The following is an 18026-nucleotide window of genomic DNA, read 5'->3' as shown; positions in this document are numbered from 1 at the left end:
GTGCGGGGACTCGCCGAGTGGGCAGCTCGGTTCGGGGGTGGCTCGTGGGCCGGTTAAACGACCCCCATGGGCCGCTTGTGGCCCATGGGCCTTAGGTTGCCTACCCCTGCATAAGGTCTTTGGCTTATTTTCAGGTAGGATTGAGATTGTCCCCTGCCTGAAACTTTGGAACATTGCTGTCTTTCAGTGTGGGCAATGCTGAGCTTGATGGAAAAATCGGCTGACTCAGTATCAGGCAGCTTCCTGTGATGTGGTTTATAATGGGCTATAAAAAGAACCATATGCCATTGATTCCTGTGGCCTTTCAGACAAATCCCTTCACAATCAAGTGAGACACATGGGCAATCGTCAAGGATTTCTTCAAATGCTAATTCACACAATGATGGCCCATCAAGATGCCACCTCATTTGGCTCATCTACTCAGCAGAGCTCTGATTGCTCAGATGGAGAGAAATAGCACCACTGTGACAGAGTTCATTCTCCAAGGATTTATGGGAAACCCAACATTACTCTTTGTAGTATTTCTTGTCATGTATCTTTTTAGCTTGATAGGGAATCTAGGGATGGTTGTCTTGATTAGGAGCAGTCCTCAGCTCCATACCCCCATGTACTTATTTCTGACACACTTTTCATTTATGGATGCATGCATAACTTCAACCATTGCCCCTAAAATGCTGCTGAACTTCCTGGTGGAGAAGAAAGCCATTTCCTACAGTGGGTGCATTCTCCAGTTTTTCACATTTTGTACTTTTACAGATGTGGAGTCCTTCATCCTGGCTGTCATGGCAATAGATCGTTATGTGGCCATCTGCAAACCATTGTCCTACACAGTCATCATGTCGAAGGCACTCTGTGTCTGGCTGCTCACTGGGGCATATGTTGGGGGGATCACGAGTTCTCTCATACACACGTGTGCATCTCTAAGACTGTCTTATTGTGGGGAGAATTCTGTCAACCATTTCTTCTGTGACTTGGCTGCCCTGATGGCTCTTGCTTGCTCAGACACATCTCTCAATGAGTGGCTTCTCTTAACTTTTGGCATCTTGGTTGAAGCGTCCAACATTGTGACTATCCTCACCTCCTATGGCTTTATCATCACAACTATCACCAGGATACACTCTGCAGGAGGCCGGCTGAAAGCCTTCTCTACATGTGCTTCTCACTTGACGACTTTTGCCCTGTTCCATGGCACCATCCTCTTCATGTACTTCCGTCCCAGTTCCAACTTCTCAATGGACACAGACAAAAGAGTCGCTGTATTTTACACTCTCGTCATCCCCGTGTTGAACCCCCTGATTTACAGCCTGAGGAATTCAGAGGTGAAGGATGCCCTAAGGAAACTGATCAGGAAAAATATAAATCCTCACTGATTATTTTAATACTGTGGACTTGAGTAACTATAACTAAGTTTTGTGTATGTACGTAGGTTGGCTGCAGTGCTAGAAGTAAAGCCATAACCAGCAATGGCTGGTCTATTTGGGCAAATGGGGCCCTGCCCCACCAACCCCCAGTCTATCTTCAGCCAGCCTTCCACCTGCTTGCCTTCTTACAACAGCCCAGGAGGAGGTACTGCCCATCAACTTCCTCCTCCTTATTCTAAGTATCGTCCTTGTAGAGGGGAGAATGGAAGCAAAACTAGAAGAGTTAGCTTTGCCTGTTATTGGCTCTGGCTTCACCTGTGGTTAACCTTTCTACCTTCCACCCCACCAATCCCAATGGGAATCAGTCACTACTGGCCACAACAAAATAGGAATTTACTTAACAGAAGTGTTCCTTTGTTCATGACTTCAGTTTAACAAACCCTCCACACATCTTAATTCCAGATGCATGCATAGGCATTATTTGAAAAGGACTTAAGTTGTGTCAGGGCTCAGTGTTTTCAGTGCTATGGTTTAATTCTAAAGCATGTGAAGTATGTAACACTAAAGAGCCCTTGAGCAAGTGCAGATAATATTTCTGTCACCAGCGAACAATGACAGAGAGTGATTAGGTGATTAGGAAGAAGGGTATCAAGATCAGTTGGTGGTGTTTTCAGACAGACTCAAACTCTGACATCTCTTTTTCTCGCAGTCATGCTCAACACTTACCTATGGTACACTTGATGACTGGCAGGTGTATGTGTGACTCAACTTTACTGAACAGCATTCAATCTGAGGTGGTATGAAAGTTCTATCTGTGTTGATGGCCCATTCACACATGTGATGTTGTAGTCATCTGGAGATGAACATGCCAGTGGGAATCAGCTCTGGGAGAGGAAATATAGTGATGAGGGAACAAGGAAGACATGAATCCCTTAGTCTTTTGAATTGTTTCTCTGCTTCATCCACACCTGACTTTAATGTTTATTTGAAGCTGTTTGCATTCCCATTTATGTAGTGTTGTTTGCATGACATCCTGCTCAAAACAGTTTCTTTCCCCTTGGTATCCCCTTGTAAATTTCTCTAATCCAGGGATTGTGTTAGAGAAAAGCAAATACATTTCCTTCTCTTGAGTTCATCTTTAATGCATGTGTTACTTTAAACCACTAGGGGGCACTGCTTGTGTAGCAATCTAGCCAACACTTGTTTGTAGCTCTCTGTCAAAGTTAAAACCACCCCTAAAAGCTGAGCTATTTTGTTTATTGTTCTCTCTCAAGTTGTTGAGCCATAGTGTTTGTTATTTTCTCCCTCTCATTTCCACTCATCCTCTAAATAGTTCCTGCATGAATAAAGCCTTTAAATTCCAGAAAGTGTAAGTGATTATTCCAATCCAGACCATCAAGCCACAAGGTCTGCTAAGAGTTTGAGACAACAAGGCAGAGGACCATAGGGCAAATGCAATGCTATTAATAGTACCACACCAGTTTCAAAGGGGAACTGTTTTCCACAGAAAATAATTTAGAGATCAAGAATAATTGAGAGGGAAGAAAAACATGCAAGTGGGACTGTTTCCCATTAGATTTCTTTGCCATTTTATGCCAAAGGTCTTGATGTAGGTTATATATTGACAGCTCTTCATAGTTTCATAACTAAATTGATGAGCTATGATGAGCTGTGAATATATTATAACCAAGACCTAGGATTAACCAAAAAGAAAAAGAGAGAGAAAGAAATGGAAAAGAAAGAAAAAGAAAAAAAAAGTGCCCAAGGAAGTTCAGTGGGATTCATCATCACTGTAAACTATCTCAAATGGACACAATGACAAGCTACATCATACATCATACAAAACTTAGCGTCTCCCAGATATAGAATAGTGAAGAACAAGTGTGAGCTGCAACAAAATGTTGCAGTCTGGAATGAATAGTATGGAGTGCTCAGTGTTCCCTCCTCTGCATTTCCTTTTGGTGTCTTAAAATCTTGGGTTTCCCCTAAGCCTGCTGATACCTCCGTCTTGTTGGTAGGTGATGGCTTCATAAGGACCCACACTTGGAGAATGAGTTTGCTATTAGCATTCAGGATAAAATTTCACAAACACACAAAAATACAAACACAGTAAAAACGGCATCCTTTATTGGGTCAGTCCATTTGTGTAGATTAGCTTTGGTACACAGAAAAAGGTGGGTATGAGAAAGCAGGTATCATGCCCTCCAAGTGTTCTGGGACAGTCCTGGAATCATGAAAGCCATTGATTTGATCCCGGAATATCCCTATTTCCCCTTGCCAGTGCTGTTGCCCACCAAGTTTGGTGAGGAGAATGAGCCGGCGCTTGTCCTGGGCAGCAGCAATGAGGGAGCGTCCTGTTGCCTCTCCATGGCTTCTCCATAGCTGCTGCAGCTAGACTCCTTCCTTTGGCAGTTGACAGTGGCACTGGCTCTGAGGGGCAGGCAGAGGGCAGGGGAGTCCTGGGTGGGAAGAAAGGGGGAGTGGAGAGGAGCACAAGGAGCCTTGACTTTTTTATTTTTATGCTTTGTGCATTTGTGTCTAATCTTGCCCCTCTCTTTATTTATTGGTGTGTGTTTTTCTTTTTGCAAATCTACCAAAGAATAAATTTTTAAACAGGGGTTAAGGGATTTTTTCAGGATGGTGTAGGCAGGGGTGGAGGAAGGGGGGTGCGGTGGGTGCAGGCTGCACCACTGGGGGGGACGACGACAAAATGCCGGGCGGCACTCATCGCAAGGACTGCAGTGTGCCTGAGCCATGCGTCTCTAGTGGGAGAGATGGGGTGGCTTGGGCGCACACAGGCTCCGCGCTGCCCAAACGGTCCGCCTGCTGCCCGCCCCCTGCTGTAGGGTGGTAGAGTGGGAGGAGGCAGGCAGACTATGGAGGCCCCACGGTGCACCCCATCCCTATGGGTGGCTTGCCCCGCCCCGGGCGCGCTGCCCCAGTCACCTGAGCGGCTTCCCCCGCTGCTGGGTATAGGGCATGTGTGCTGTATCCTATTGGTGTAGTAGTGGCGGCGGCAGGCAGGGCACTGGTTCAACTCTGTGGGGGTGTGTGTGCCAGCAGCACTGGATGGCAGTGTATTTTGCTTGAAGTGGCAAAACATCCGGGGCCAGACCTGAGGAAGTATCTCACCCAGTGCTGATCTGAAGTTCTGAAGTCGTGTGCATGCACACGAAAGCTCATACCAATAACAAACTTAGTTGGTCTCTAAGGTGCTACTGGAACGAATTTTTTAAAATATTTTGTTTCGAGTACTGATCTTGTCTCTGATAAAGCCCTGGTAAGATGCCAAGAAATTCTAAGGATTCCCAGAACACAGCTTTACAAACATGGCATACAACTCCTTTGAGGCAAAACTATTCCCTTTCAAAAGCCTTAAGTTGGCAAGTGCTTTTGTCAGGGCAGCCTTCACATCCTTGTTCCTTAGACTGTAGATCAGAGGATTGAGCATGGGGATCACTACCGTATAGAACACCGAGGCCCATTTGTCTTGGTCCAAGGAATAGCTGGAGCTGGGCCGAAAATACACGAAGAGCATCGTCCCATGAAATATCCCAACGGCTGTAAGGTGGGAGGCACAGGTAGAAAAGGCTTTGCGTCTGCCTTCAGCAGAGCGCATTCTTACGATTGTGCCTAAGATGTAGATGTAGGAAACAAGAACCATGCCAAGGCTGCTGGCTAAAATACAACCAAACAAGACAAATAACATGAGCTCATTTTTGTATGTGTCAGAGCAAGAGAGCAATAGAAGAGCAGGCTCATCACAGAAGAAATGATTGATGATATTCGACTTGCAGAATGGTAGTTGGAATGTACAACAAGTGTGTATCATTGCATCCACAATGCCTATGAAGTAAGCCATAGCCATCAACCGTCCGCAGACTCTTTTGGACATAAGGACTGAATAGTGAAGTGGATTGCAGATGGCCATGTACCTGTCATAGGCCATCAAAGCCAGCAAAAGGCAATCAACATCTACAAAAAAGGAAAGTATATATAGCTGTATAGCACAGGCATTGAATGAAATCCTTTTGGTCTCAACTAAGAGGTCAGCCAGCATTTTGGGAGCAATGGCTGAGGAGTAGCAGAGGTCAGCAAAAGAGAGGTTGCCCAGGAAAAAGTACATGGGGTTGTGAAGCTGAGGCTCAGCGCAAATTAAGACAATCATCCCCACATTCCAGATTACAGTGACGACATAAATCAGTAAGAAAAGCATAAAAAGAGGGAGCTGCATTTTTGGATCATCTGTGAATCCCAGAAGAATGAATTCTGTTGTGACAGAATTATTTCCTTGATCCATCATTTCCCTCAATCAGTGCTGGGTTCAGGATGATTCTTTCTTTTCCTTGAGAAGGGAAGAAAGAAGATTTGCATTTTTGACCGCTCCATCCAACTTCCTTTTTGTTTAGAAACAACAGCAGTCCTGGATTCAAGATAATGGCCATCACAAGCTCAACTGCATTAGTTCAACACAACACCAGCTATCCTCCATATCCCTGGCACATCGCTGTTTCAGCCGTTCTCAAGAGACTTTTTTTTTTGAAAAATCCATAACTATAGAGGCAGATTCAAGGCTTTAGCCCCATGTACCAGAGGTCTGGTGATGCTATTGCAGACCCATACGCTAAATATTTCTTTCTGAATTAGTGAACTTACCTAAGGTGTGGTCTGGAAGTTTTCCCTGCTTTCAGAAACTGAGTAGGGGGAGAGACCTTAAATGCTAGCTGCTAGGCACCTGGGACATCATCCCTGATGCTAATAAATACCCCAGATATCCATGGTTGTTTTGATTATTACATTTTAATTGGTTGCTTGCATGCAAGAGAACTCTAAGACTTCCCTTCTGATTTTTGTATAGTCAATTTTAACTATCTAGGTCTAGTATAACTTCTACACACTGGTCTGGATTGTTTCTGTCAATGGTTTTGAGAGCTCCTCACCAAGCCATGACAACTCCTACAGATTCTGCCAAAATATTAAGGCATGCACTCTCTTTCATTCCATGATGGCATGGTACAAATTGTAATTTGTTTGCTTCCTCAACAAATCCAGTGGAACAATGCAGGAGGAAGCATGAACAAAAGTAAAAATTGTTATGTTTGTCCTCTTTCTGCTTCACTGTCCTCAGATCATCATTTCCTTTGTGAAATGACATTGTGGGCCCAAGTACTGGTATTTGGGCAAACAAACAAACAAACAAACAAACAAACAGTCAGATAAATAAGTAAGTACCATATTTTTCGCCCTATAGGACGCACTTTTCCCCTCCAAAAATGAAGGGGAAATGTGTGCGCGTCCTATGGGGCGAATGCAGGCTTTCGCTGAAGCCTGGAGAGCAAGAGGGGTCGGTGCGCTTCTTCCAAATATTTCGAAAAACAAAGGCTTTAGTTAATGTTATTTCAACACAGTTTATATTTTCCAATCTCACTTGCTATAAGTAGTAAAAGACGGGGTGGGGTGGTGGGGTGGGGTTGTTAGGTAGTATCGTAGTAGGAAAAGAAAAAGTTTTATCCCCCCCTCCTTTCCATTCCGTTTCAACATACCGACTTAGCTGTTGTTCTTTGATGTTATCTTTCTTCCAATCCGTCACTCTTAGCATCTCAGTGGCTGGCTTAATTAGCAGATAAAATACCCTTTCTTCGCCCGAAGCATGTTCATAAATCTTATATCCAATCTTTCATCTTAAGAAATGGAACTTGGAGCGCTTATAGAGACAGCGTCCAGGAGATCCAAGCTTGCTCGAGGGCTTTCCATCTAGTGCACCCACCCCCTCCTTCTTTTCGAACTTGGGGGTGGTTTGTGGGCAGCTGCAGATGAACTGCATCTTCCCTTCCACCGGGAAGAAACCTGGGAGGCTGATTACTCCCATCTCAGCCTCTTAATTACCTCATGTGAGCTGGAGAGATGGTATTGTCAGCCATCTTCCATGGTGCCCCTAGCAGAGCCCCGCCCCACCCATGTTTCCTAAGGAGGTTTAACAAACTGAAGGACACCGTCCTCCTTCTTTGCTCCTCCCAATGGAAACATGCAGATGAGGATAGTTAAGTTTCTATAGAGATTTTTTGTATTAGTGGGACTGGGGGTATTAACTATAGATGTGCAAATAGACTAGTTATTGTCTCACTTTTATTCTTGTAGATATACTCCTGCTTTAAGTGTTTACATAATGTCTTCTCTTGCATATTATTTACTACAAAGGTATGTCTTAATTATGCATTCTCAACGTATTTTTAATTTTCCTTATTCTACAGTACTTGTTAATTCAGTGCAATTCTGTTACAACTGATTTTGACAGCTTGATGACTAAGCTCTTTAGTTATGAAATGTCTGATTACCGGAATGACATCAAGCACTGAACCACTGGTATATTACAAGTGGACTCTTTATTATTGTGTTTGCAATTGTTTAAGATAAAATCTAATTTTGAAATAAACTACTTTTGCCATTTTTATGGTTGTTTATTGTTTGTTTACAGATAGTTGCCTTGGTGATATTATCTTGTGTCGATTCCAGTAGTCATTGTAAAAGGTCATTGTAAAGGACCCCTGGACGGTTAAGTCCAGTCAAAGGCGACTATGGGGTTGTGGCACTCATCTCACTTTCAGGCCGAGGGAGTCAGCATTTGTCCACAGACAGCTTTCCAGGTCATGTGGCCTCATGACTAAACTGCTTCTGGCGCAATGGGACACCGTGATGGAAGCCAGAGTGCATGGAAACGCTGTTTACCTTCCTGCCACAGCGGTACCTATTTATTTACTTGCACTGGCATGCTTTTGGACTGCTTGGTTGGCAGGAGCTATGACAAAGCAACAGGAGCTCACCCCATTGCAGGAATTTGAACCGCCAACCTTCTGATTGGCAAAACCAAGAGGCTCAGTGATTTACACCACAGCGCCACCCTGATCATTGTTTTATTGTTATGAACTGTGAACTATGCGAAAGGCTGGGCTGGATGAATCCCAAGCTGGAATTAAGATTGCCGGAAGAAATATCAACAACCTCAGATATGCAGATGACACAACCTTGATGGCAGAAAGTGAGGAGGAATTAAAGAACCTTTTAATGAGGGTGAAAGAGGAGAGCGCAAAATATGGTCTGAGGCTCAACATCAAAAAAACGAAGATCATGGCCACTGGTCCCATCACTTCCTGGCAAATAGAAGGGGAAGAAATGGAGGCAGTGAGAGATTTTACTTTCTTGGGCTCCATGATCACTGCAGATGGTGACAGCAGCCACGAAATTAAAAGACGCCTGCTTCTTGGGAGAAGGGCAATGACAGGCCTAGACAGCATCTTGAGAAGTAGAGACGTCACCTTGCCAACAAAGGTCCGTATAGTTAAAGCCATGGTTTTCCCAGTAGTGATGTATGGAAGTGAGAGCTGGACCATAAAGAAGGCTGATCGCCGAAGAATTGATGCTTTTGAATTATGGTGCTGGAGAAGACTCTTGAGAGTCCCATGGACTGCAAGAAGATCAAACGCATCCATTCTTAATGAAATCAGCCCTGAGTGCTCACTGGAAGGACAGATCGTGAAGCTGAGGCTCCAGTACTTTGGCCACCTCATGAGAAGAGAAGACTCCCTGGAGAAGACACTGATGCTGGGAAAGATGGAGGGCACAAGGAGAAGGGGGCGACAGAGGATGAGATGGTTGGATAGTGTTTTCGAGGTTACCAGCATGAGTTTGACCAAACTGCGGGAGGTAGTGGAGGACGAAGAGTCGGACACGACTAAACGACTAAACAAAAATGTGAACTATGACAAACTACATCATACAAAAGTTAGTTAGCCTCTCCCAGATATCGAATAGTGAAGAACAAGTATGAGCTGCAACAAAATGTTGCAGTCTGAATAGTATGGAGTGCTCAGTGTTGCAGCCAGCCAGGCAACATTCCTTTCCCCAGGATACTCCATTCTATTTCCCCCAAGATTTCATTTCCCCTGCACAACAATCAGTCAGTATTCCGTGATCATGCCCAGTCTTCTTTGCGCTGTTCCCTCCTCCGCATTTCCTTTTGGCATCTTAAAATTTTGGGTTTTCCCTAAGGCTGCTGATACCTCCGCCTTGTTGGTAGGTGCGGTCCTTTTGACTTCATAAGGACTCACACTTGAAGAATGAGTTTGCTATTAGTATATAGGATAAAGCTACACAAACCCATCAAAATACAAACACAGTAGAGTGGCATCTTTTATTTTTGTCAGTTCATTTGCATAGATTAGTTTTAGGTACACAGAGACATGGTGGTGTGAGAAAGCAAATATGTACAGGGTTCTGGGTTGTTGGGTTTTTGTTTTTTGTTTTGCTTTTCTATTTTTATTTTATTATCTTCTTTCAACCCTTGGAATATAATGAGTCACATGGTCAGCCGAAGTCATTCGGCTCCTGAAGTATGAAATTTAAACCCCCACCCCAAGTTTGAGACGGCTGATTAGGGGCACCATTAAAGAGCAAAGGAGCAGCAGTGATCTATATTTTGTAAAATGCTTTGAACTTCTATTACAATCAAATGGCATGCAAATATTGAGCAAAAATAAATAAATCAAATATACCAAACTGCAAAAGCATGTTTCTTTAAAAAATAGAGTGCAATCCAGCCAAAGTTAAGAACCTTTTAAGTCTCATTGACTCATTTCAACAGGGTACAGTTTAGCATTTGCCTGTCTATCCCAGTGAAATGAAGTGATTCAAATCTGCTCAACCCTGGGGACAGACAGGATCTGGGGAAATAGCTGGATTACAACATACTAACAAGATAGTTCGAAAAAGACAGAAGAGACACACATATTTTGCTGATGTATGCAGTGGCGTAGCGTGGGTTGTCAGCACCCAGGGCAAGGCAAGTAATTTGTGCCCCCTAACCCGTGGATTTGTGCCCCCTAACCCATGGATTTGCGCCCCCTAACCCTAACCCCCAGATGTTGCGCCCGGTGCGGCCAGCCCCCCTGCACCCCCCACGCTACGCCACTGGATGTATGAACTGTTACATATGGGCATTTTAAAAAAAATGTATGGTTTGTACAGCCAGTGGTTTTTCCTTTCTGCCTTCTGGGAGACGTCTCCACATTATCTGTCAAGGAACCACTGCTTGCTGTAGAAAATTCTGGGGAGTGTTTTAGCAAACATACCGTTTAGTGTGAGTGGTGGCCAAGCTTGCTGGGCCTCAAAATTGTTCTAGGTGAACTGAGTGTGCTCAGGGACTTGCCCACTGCCCTCTTGCAGCCACATATAGCACAGAAAGTTTGGCAGTGGTCGGCACATTCATTTCAAAGAAAATGGGCCCACCACTGCAGTTCTCCACACAGATGAAGCATTATTCTTAAACCGAAGAGCAAAAGAAGGGGTGCTTAAAGGAAAGATTACTCATTTTTTTAAGTAGCAGGAAAGTTGTCTTTTCAGGAAACACAGGTCTGGCCTATTCATGAGGTGAGGTGAAGCTGTTGTCTCAGGCAGTGGATCTGGGCCCGAGGAGCACACTGTTTACCTCCTTGTCTGTGCCTGGGCCTCTGTGGTTGTGCCCCTGCTGCTACACCCTCCTTGTTGTGCCTGAGGTGCACTATGGCAGTGCTGGCAAGGGGGCAGCGGTGGCAGCACAATATGAGGGGGCAGTGGCAGTGGTGGTGGGCAGGTTCAAATCTGTGGGGAGGGGCCAGTGGCATTGGGTGGCCATGCATTTTGCTTGAAGTACTAAAACATCCGTGGTCAGATGTGAGGAAGTATCTCTTCCAGTGCTGATATCCTCTCTGATAAAGCCCTGATAAGATACTTATCAATACCAGGGGTCATCAGAACACAGCTTTGCAAAACTTAAGACTCCCTTCCAAAAGCCTTAAGCTAGCAAGTGCTTTTGTCAGGGCATCCTTCACATCCTTGTTCCTTAGACTGTAGATCAGAGGATTGAGCATGGGGATCACTACCGTATAGAACACCGAAGCCCATTTGTCTTGGTCCAAGGAAAGAGTGGAGCTGGGCCGAAAATACATGAAGAGTATTGTCCCATGAAATATCCCAACGGCTGTAAGGTGGGAGGCACAGGTAGAAAAGGCTTTGCGTCTGCCTTCAGCAGAGCGCATTCTTACGATTGTGCCTAAGATGTAGATGTAGGAAACAAGAACCATGCCAAGGCTGCTGGCTAAAATACAACCAAACAAGACAAATAACATGAGCTCATTTTTGTATGTGTCAGAGCAAGAGAGCAATAGAAGAGCAGGCTCATCACAGAAGAAATGATTGATGATATTCGACTTGCAGAATGGTAGTTGGAATGTACAACAAGTGTGTATCATTGCATCCACAATGCCTATGAAGTAAGCCATAGCCATCAACCGTCCGCAGACTCTTTTGGACATAAGGACTGAATAGTGAAGTGGATTGCAGATGGCCATGTACCTGTCATAGGCCATCAAAGCCAGCAAAAGGCAATCAACATCTACAAAAAAGGAAAGTATATATAGCTGTATAGCACAGGCATTGAAAGAAATCCTTTTGGTCTCAACTAAGAGGTCAGCCAGCATTTTGGGAGCAATGGCTGAGGAGTAGCAGAGGTCAGCAAAAGAGAGGTTGCCCAGGAAAAAGTACATGGGGTTGTGAAGCTGAGGCTCAGTGCAAATTAAGACAATCATCCCCACATTCCAGATTACAGTGACGACATAAATCAGTAGGAAAAGCATAAAAAGAGGGAGCTGCATTTTTGGATCATCTGTGAATCCCAGAAGAATGAATTCTGTTATGACAGAATTATTTCCTTGATCCATCATTTCCCCCAATCAGTGCTGGGTTCAGGATGATTCTGTTCTTTTCCCTGACTTTTCCTTGAGAAGGGAAGAAAGGAGATTTGTGTTTTTGACCGCTCCATCCAACTTCCTTTTTGTTTAGAAACAACAGCAGTCCTGGATTCAAGATAATAGCCATCACAAGCTCACTGCACTAGTTTAACACAGCACTAGCGGTGGTCCACATCCCTGGCACATCCCTGTTTCAGCCTTCCTTTGGGAGGCTAATGTATATACACCCGCAAAGCCTGAGCAAAACCTACCTAAAGTTTGCCATATTTGAAGAGGTAAAAATCCAGACACAAAAAGTTCTTGAGCTTTTTTAAGGGCAATTGCCAAAGAATCCCTCAGCCACTGCCAAGCCCAAGCTGCCCATGCCAGAGTCCCATCCATATGACAACCCTATCTATATCTTTAATGTACAAAGTTGTGGCCAATTTTCAATCCCAACAGTTGTCTTCTTGAGTTTGTTCCACCTACCTTTGCTATCATCTTCGTCCATGGGAGTGTGGGGCTCTTCAAGTGTGTCCGCAAGAGAGTTTTTTTTTCTTTTGAAGAACAGTGTCAATGGACAAAACAAAAATTTTTTTTCCTTCCAGTAGCACCTTAAAGACCAACTAAGTTAGTTCTTGGTATGAGCTTTCGTGTGCATGCACACTTCTTCAGATACACTGAAACAGAAGAAGTGTATCTGAAGAAGTGTGCATGCACACGAAAGCTCATACCAAGAACTAACTTAGTTGGTCTTTAAGGTGCTACTGGAAGGGAAATTTTTTTTTGTTTTGACTATGGCAGACCAACACGGCTACCTATCTGTAAGTGTCAATGGAGGACAGATTCAGGGCTTTAGCCCCTTTACCAGAGGTCTGGTGATGCTATAGCAGAACCATGCACTAAATATCTCTTTCTGATTTAGTGAACTTACCTGAGATGCAGACTGGGAGGTTTCTCTGCTTTCAGAAACTGAGTAGGGGGAGAGACCTTAAATGCTAGTTGCTAGCACCTGGGACATCATCCCTGATGCTACTGAATACCCCAGATATCTGTGGTTGTTTTGAGTAATAATTACATTTTAATTGGCTGCTTGAATGCAAGAAACCTCTAAAACTTCCCTTCTGATTTTTGTATAGTCAGTTTCAACTATCTAGGTCTACTATAACTTCTACACCCTGGTCTGGATTCTTCTTGTCAATGATAGTGAGGCCTCACCACCAATCAATGGCAAGGCTCGTGGATTCTGCCAAAATACTAAAGCGTGCACTCTCTTTCAGTCCATGATGGCAAATTGTACTTTGTTTGCTTCCTCATCAAATCCAGTTGGACCATGTAGGACCCAGCAGCAGCAAATTTGTTCTGTTTGTCCTCTTTTTGCTTCACAGCCCTCTGACGATCATTTCCTTTGTGAAGATATCACATCATGAACCTAAGTACTGATACTTGGGCAAACAAACACACACACACACACACACACACACACACACACACACACACACTACTGTGGTGTTTTAAGATGGTGGTTGAGATGCCTCTTGCATTGGCAACAAGATTTGCATGTTATATTCATGAATATCTATATGTGTATATCTATCTATCTATCTGTCATCTATCTATCTATCATCTATCTATCTATCTATCTATCTATCTATCTATCTATATCTATCTATCTATCTATCTATCTATCTATCTATCTATCTATCTATCTATCATCTATCTATATCTATCTATCTAGCTATCATCTATCTATCTATCTATCTATCTATCTATCTATCTAATCTATCTATCATCTATCTGTCTATCATCTATCTATCATCTATCTATCTATCTATCTATCTATCTATCTATCTATCTATCTATCATCTATCTATCTATCATCTATATCTATATCTATATCTATATCTATATCTATCTATCATCTATCATCTATCTATCTATCTATCTATCTATCTATCTATCATCATCTATCATCTATCTATCTCTATCTCTATCTATCTATCATCTATCTATCTATCTATCTATCTATCTATCTATCTCTATCTCTATCTATCTATCTATCATCTATCTATCTATCTATCTATCTATCTATCTATCATCTATCTATCTATCTATCTATCTATCTATCTATCTATCTATCATCTATCTTTCTAGCAATCTATCTATCATCTATCTTTCTATCTTTCTTTCTTTCTATCTATCTATCTATCTGCACACGTTTGAAGGGAAGCTTTGCTTCTGCACATGACTGTGGCATGATGGGAAGCTTTGCTTCTGCACATGACTGTGGCATGATGGGAAGCTTTGCTTGTGCACATGACTGTGGCATGATGGGAAGTTTTGCTTCTAAGATTTGCTTCTGCACATGATTCTGCACAAACCGTTCTAATGCTAAGACATTCCCTCATCACCCTAGAATGTTCAGTTCACATTGAGTTCATGAAAACATTATACTCTGACCTGTTCTTAACGCATAGTTGACCACATCTATCGGAACGTAATTGTTTAAGTCTTGCTATATCAATCACTAGTTATAATTTAATTAGGAGGTTTTCATGCCTGTCTAGTTCTATGCTCCCTTTCCCAGCCTTTAATCTATTGGTGATTAATGCCTATATGCAACCTTTGCTTTGTACTTGTGTTAACCAATCAGCAATAAGCACATATGTGGCAATGCTGTAATATTCAATAAAAGGGACTCCCTGAGACATGCTCGAGAGATGCCTCCCACATGACACTTGCTACTCGCCTGTCGTTTATTTCAACCCAACACACGTTATCTCAGTGTCTCTGTTTTTGCAGATGTGGTGGACCCTCGGTTGGGGCGGCAGGCTCGGCCATGCCTCTTGCGTCGACCTCTCGGCAGCTTCAGTTGCTAGGGCCTCCTCCAGAGCGACCTGGAACGTTAGGTCCTTCTTGGCATAGAGGCATCATTGCAGCTTTTCATCCTTCAGGTCCCCGATGAAGCGGTCATGAGGCATGTTCTCCAACTCTGAGAAGTTGCAGAACGGGGGGTTTGGCAGAGGGATGTCACGAACCCAGGGGCTTGCCGCTTTGCGTAGAAGGCATTTTGATGAGCCACCACCGAGGGCTGCGGCGAGAAGTGCCCCTTCCGCCGTTCCATTATTCTTTTGTAAGGAACAGTAGTGATGTCTTCAGGCGCAAGGAGAGCCCGGGCGATTTCGAACGTCTCCTCTCCACAGACGCTGAAGAATATCGCCCTCTTTTTGGCGTCTTCTTTGTTGGTGATCCTTTTGGTTTCTAGGAGGAAGGTGAAATGGGAGGCGTATGCTTCCCAGTCTCCTGACGTTGGGTTGAATGGCAAGAAGCTGCTGTCGGTTGCCATTCGGAGTTCCTTGGGGCCCGGAGCTGAAGCATGGATACACGGTGTGAGGCAGCGGTGTGGCAGGTGTCGGTACTGCGGTGCTGTGTGTGGCGGTCATCTCAGCGGGATCCCACCTTTGTCGCCAGTGAAATATACTCGGAGTCGAGAGTGGATTTCATGCTTTTTATTCAACTCATAGTGGTGAGGAGGAATGGAAGTTCCCCCACAATATCTGCTTTATATACATTATTTACACAATGGGCCCCACCTGATTGGCTAATTCCGGGATTCTCCTGTAGGCCAATCAGGTTGCGGATTCACTTCCACCTGGAGCTGGATTAGGTGGCTCCTGTGGACCAATCAGACTGCTGCATTCTGAATCCAATTGTTCTAGGACCAATCAGACTGCTGTATTTTGGATCATATTCAACTCAGTACATAATACCAGCAAACACGTACATAAATATATAAACCACATATCTGAAGCAGCACAGGAAGACAGTCCTGAAACCATTTTGACTCCCAAACTGACCAAATGTTTCTCTGCAAGGAGAGAGGGGGTGAGGGAACCTTCCCATTGTCTCAGGAATTAAGTAATTACCATCTCAAAGGAATGGCCAGACTACCAGAAAAGGCAATCAGATAAGGCATTATCAGATAACCTGCCAGACAGGAAAAACAACAACATTCAAATGTTTGTTGTAGACCCCCTTTTCTGTGATGTAGGTATGATGTTTGTGGGGGGTGGTCTTGGGCTACACCCCTTCTGTGATGTATGTATGATGTATGGAGGGGTGGTCTGGAGCTCCAGGGCAGGGAATTTCAAAATGCCTATATAAGGGCGGGCACACCTTTGTTCTGGGTACTCCTCCTCCTCCGTGTGAGGGGAGCACCCTGTTGCAACAGCTTTAATAAAGATCAGGCTTACTAGCTGCTTTGCTTCACAATATTCTCTGGTTGGCTTCTGTTATTTTCTCCTACCAATAGGGAACCTACATAGGGCTCTTGTGTACCCCATAAGGGAATAAGGGCAGATTTTGTTTACAACACCCCTATGAGGCAGTTGGGGAGACTGAAGCTACCTGCCTTCCTACAGCTGCCTAAGTCCTCTTGTCTCCAGGTGTTAGGGATGTGGCTGAATCGAATGCCTGGGAAGGGTCAGATTCTGGAGATGAAGGGATGCAGAGGGAGACAGAGATGAGGAATTGCAGCCACAGTCAGAGCAGGAGTGGGCTAGTTCGGCCCCCCCTTTCACCAAGAGTTCCCAGGCTCGGAAAGCTCATAGGCAGAGGGAGGGGAGGAGATAGATGACATTGAGGGGGTTGCTATGCATCCAGGAAACAGGCAGCTTTTAGAAGGATCTTCGTTTGATAGCAGGAAGGGGGTGACCAACTCGTAGCTAATGGCAGAAGACTTGGAGCCACTTTCTGGATGTAAATAAATGTACATAAAACTGCCAGAGACTCATTAATTCTTATTGGAGCTTGCTTGCCTGCCTGAGATGATTACACCAGGGTTTCATCCAAGCAATCTGAGATTGTACCTGCATGTCTGTCTTGCCTCTCTTGGTCCTTGGAGGGGAGGGAAGGGGAGCCTGTCACAGCAGGAGGGGTAGACACCCATGTTTCTTCACCAGCCTGACTCATCTCTGCCTCTTGGACTCCCTCATCCCACTCTCCTGCTTCTACTTCTGGACTCCTCTGTCACAGACTCTCCCAGCTCACTAACTCCTGTTACATCTTCAGCTTCTGACACCTCCTCCTTTCAGTCTTCTCCCTCTGACCACTCATTGTCATCCCACCACCACATCCTGGGTATACCCTCCAACGTTTCTCATTCCCATTCCACAATGATAATTTTACTATTTATACCCCACACATACTACTGGGTCGCCCCAGCCACTTTGGGCAGCTTCCAACATATATTAAAACATTAAAAACATTAAACATTAAAAAACTATACAGGATTGCCTTCAAATGGCCTGATAACTCCATACCCTCCAACATTTCTCCAATGAAAATAGGGACATCCTAAGGAAAAGTGGGGCATTCTGGGATCAAATCAGAAACTGGGACGGCTTTTCTAAGTCAGGGATGTCCCTGGAAAATAGGGACACTTGGAGGGTCTGCCTGGGCTCTGAGCCTTTCCCTCTTGGGGTTCCCCAGCTGGTTCCTCCCACTATTCCTCTGCATCCAACAAGCCCCTGACAGTGTCCCACTAAAGGGATTCAGGAAGGAGTGCTTTGTCCAGGAGCCCAGATGAGGGACCATGGGCTATAGCACATATCCAAAATGGCAGTCCTGGAGGGATTGATCTGATTTTATGTCTGTCATAGGGTGACTCTTAACCTAGAGTTAACCCAACTGAAAATAATAAACCAGAAGGCTGGGTGGTTGATTCAGGATACATATCTGATGCCTTTTCCAAAACCTACTTAATCAAGTTTTGATTTGCAATCAATAAGGTTGTGGCCACTTTGAACCCAATACCAGTTGTCTCGTGCCTTATTGTTTCCCTCTCTTTAGGCTCCATTGGCCACATGGTCCCTGCGCCTGGGTCCACAGTTGGTGTCTGAATTTG

The 18026-nt window shown here is 44.3% G+C and overlaps 3 protein-coding genes across 3 annotated transcripts; 1 reads left to right on the top strand and 2 right to left on the bottom strand.

The window, feature by feature from the left end:
* The first annotated feature begins 440 nt into the window (after nucleotides 1-440).
* On the top strand, nucleotides 441-1370 carry LOC128404392 (olfactory receptor-like protein OLF1). Its single transcript, XM_053370339.1, has one exon. It carries the CDS (start codon nucleotides 444-446, stop codon nucleotides 1368-1370), a length of 927 nt encoding a protein of 308 aa, XP_053226314.1. The 5' UTR covers nucleotides 441-443.
* Nucleotides 1371-2993: 1623 nt separating this feature from the next.
* On the bottom strand, nucleotides 2994-5661 carry LOC128402801 (olfactory receptor 1019-like). The gene is made up of 2 exons (XM_053367196.1): nucleotides 4774-5661; nucleotides 2994-3020 (listed from the first exon to the last, which is right to left on the bottom strand). The coding sequence occupies exons 1-2, from the start codon at nucleotides 5659-5661 to the stop codon at nucleotides 2994-2996; spliced, it is 915 nt and encodes a 304-aa protein (XP_053223171.1).
* Nucleotides 5662-11143: 5482 nt separating this feature from the next.
* LOC128403706 (olfactory receptor 1019-like) lies at nucleotides 11144-12115 on the bottom strand. The gene has a single exon (XM_053369146.1). The coding sequence runs from the start codon at nucleotides 12113-12115 to the stop codon at nucleotides 11144-11146; it is 972 nt and encodes a 323-aa protein (XP_053225121.1).
* Between the last annotated feature and the right edge of the window lie 5911 nt (nucleotides 12116-18026).

The sequence above is a fragment of the Podarcis raffonei genome, chromosome 1, assembly GCF_027172205.1.
Source record: "Podarcis raffonei isolate rPodRaf1 chromosome 1, rPodRaf1.pri, whole genome shotgun sequence".
Classification (NCBI taxonomy): Eukaryota; Metazoa; Chordata; class Lepidosauria; order Squamata; family Lacertidae; genus Podarcis; species Podarcis raffonei.
This window is presented reverse-complemented; position numbering and strand designations above follow the sequence as displayed.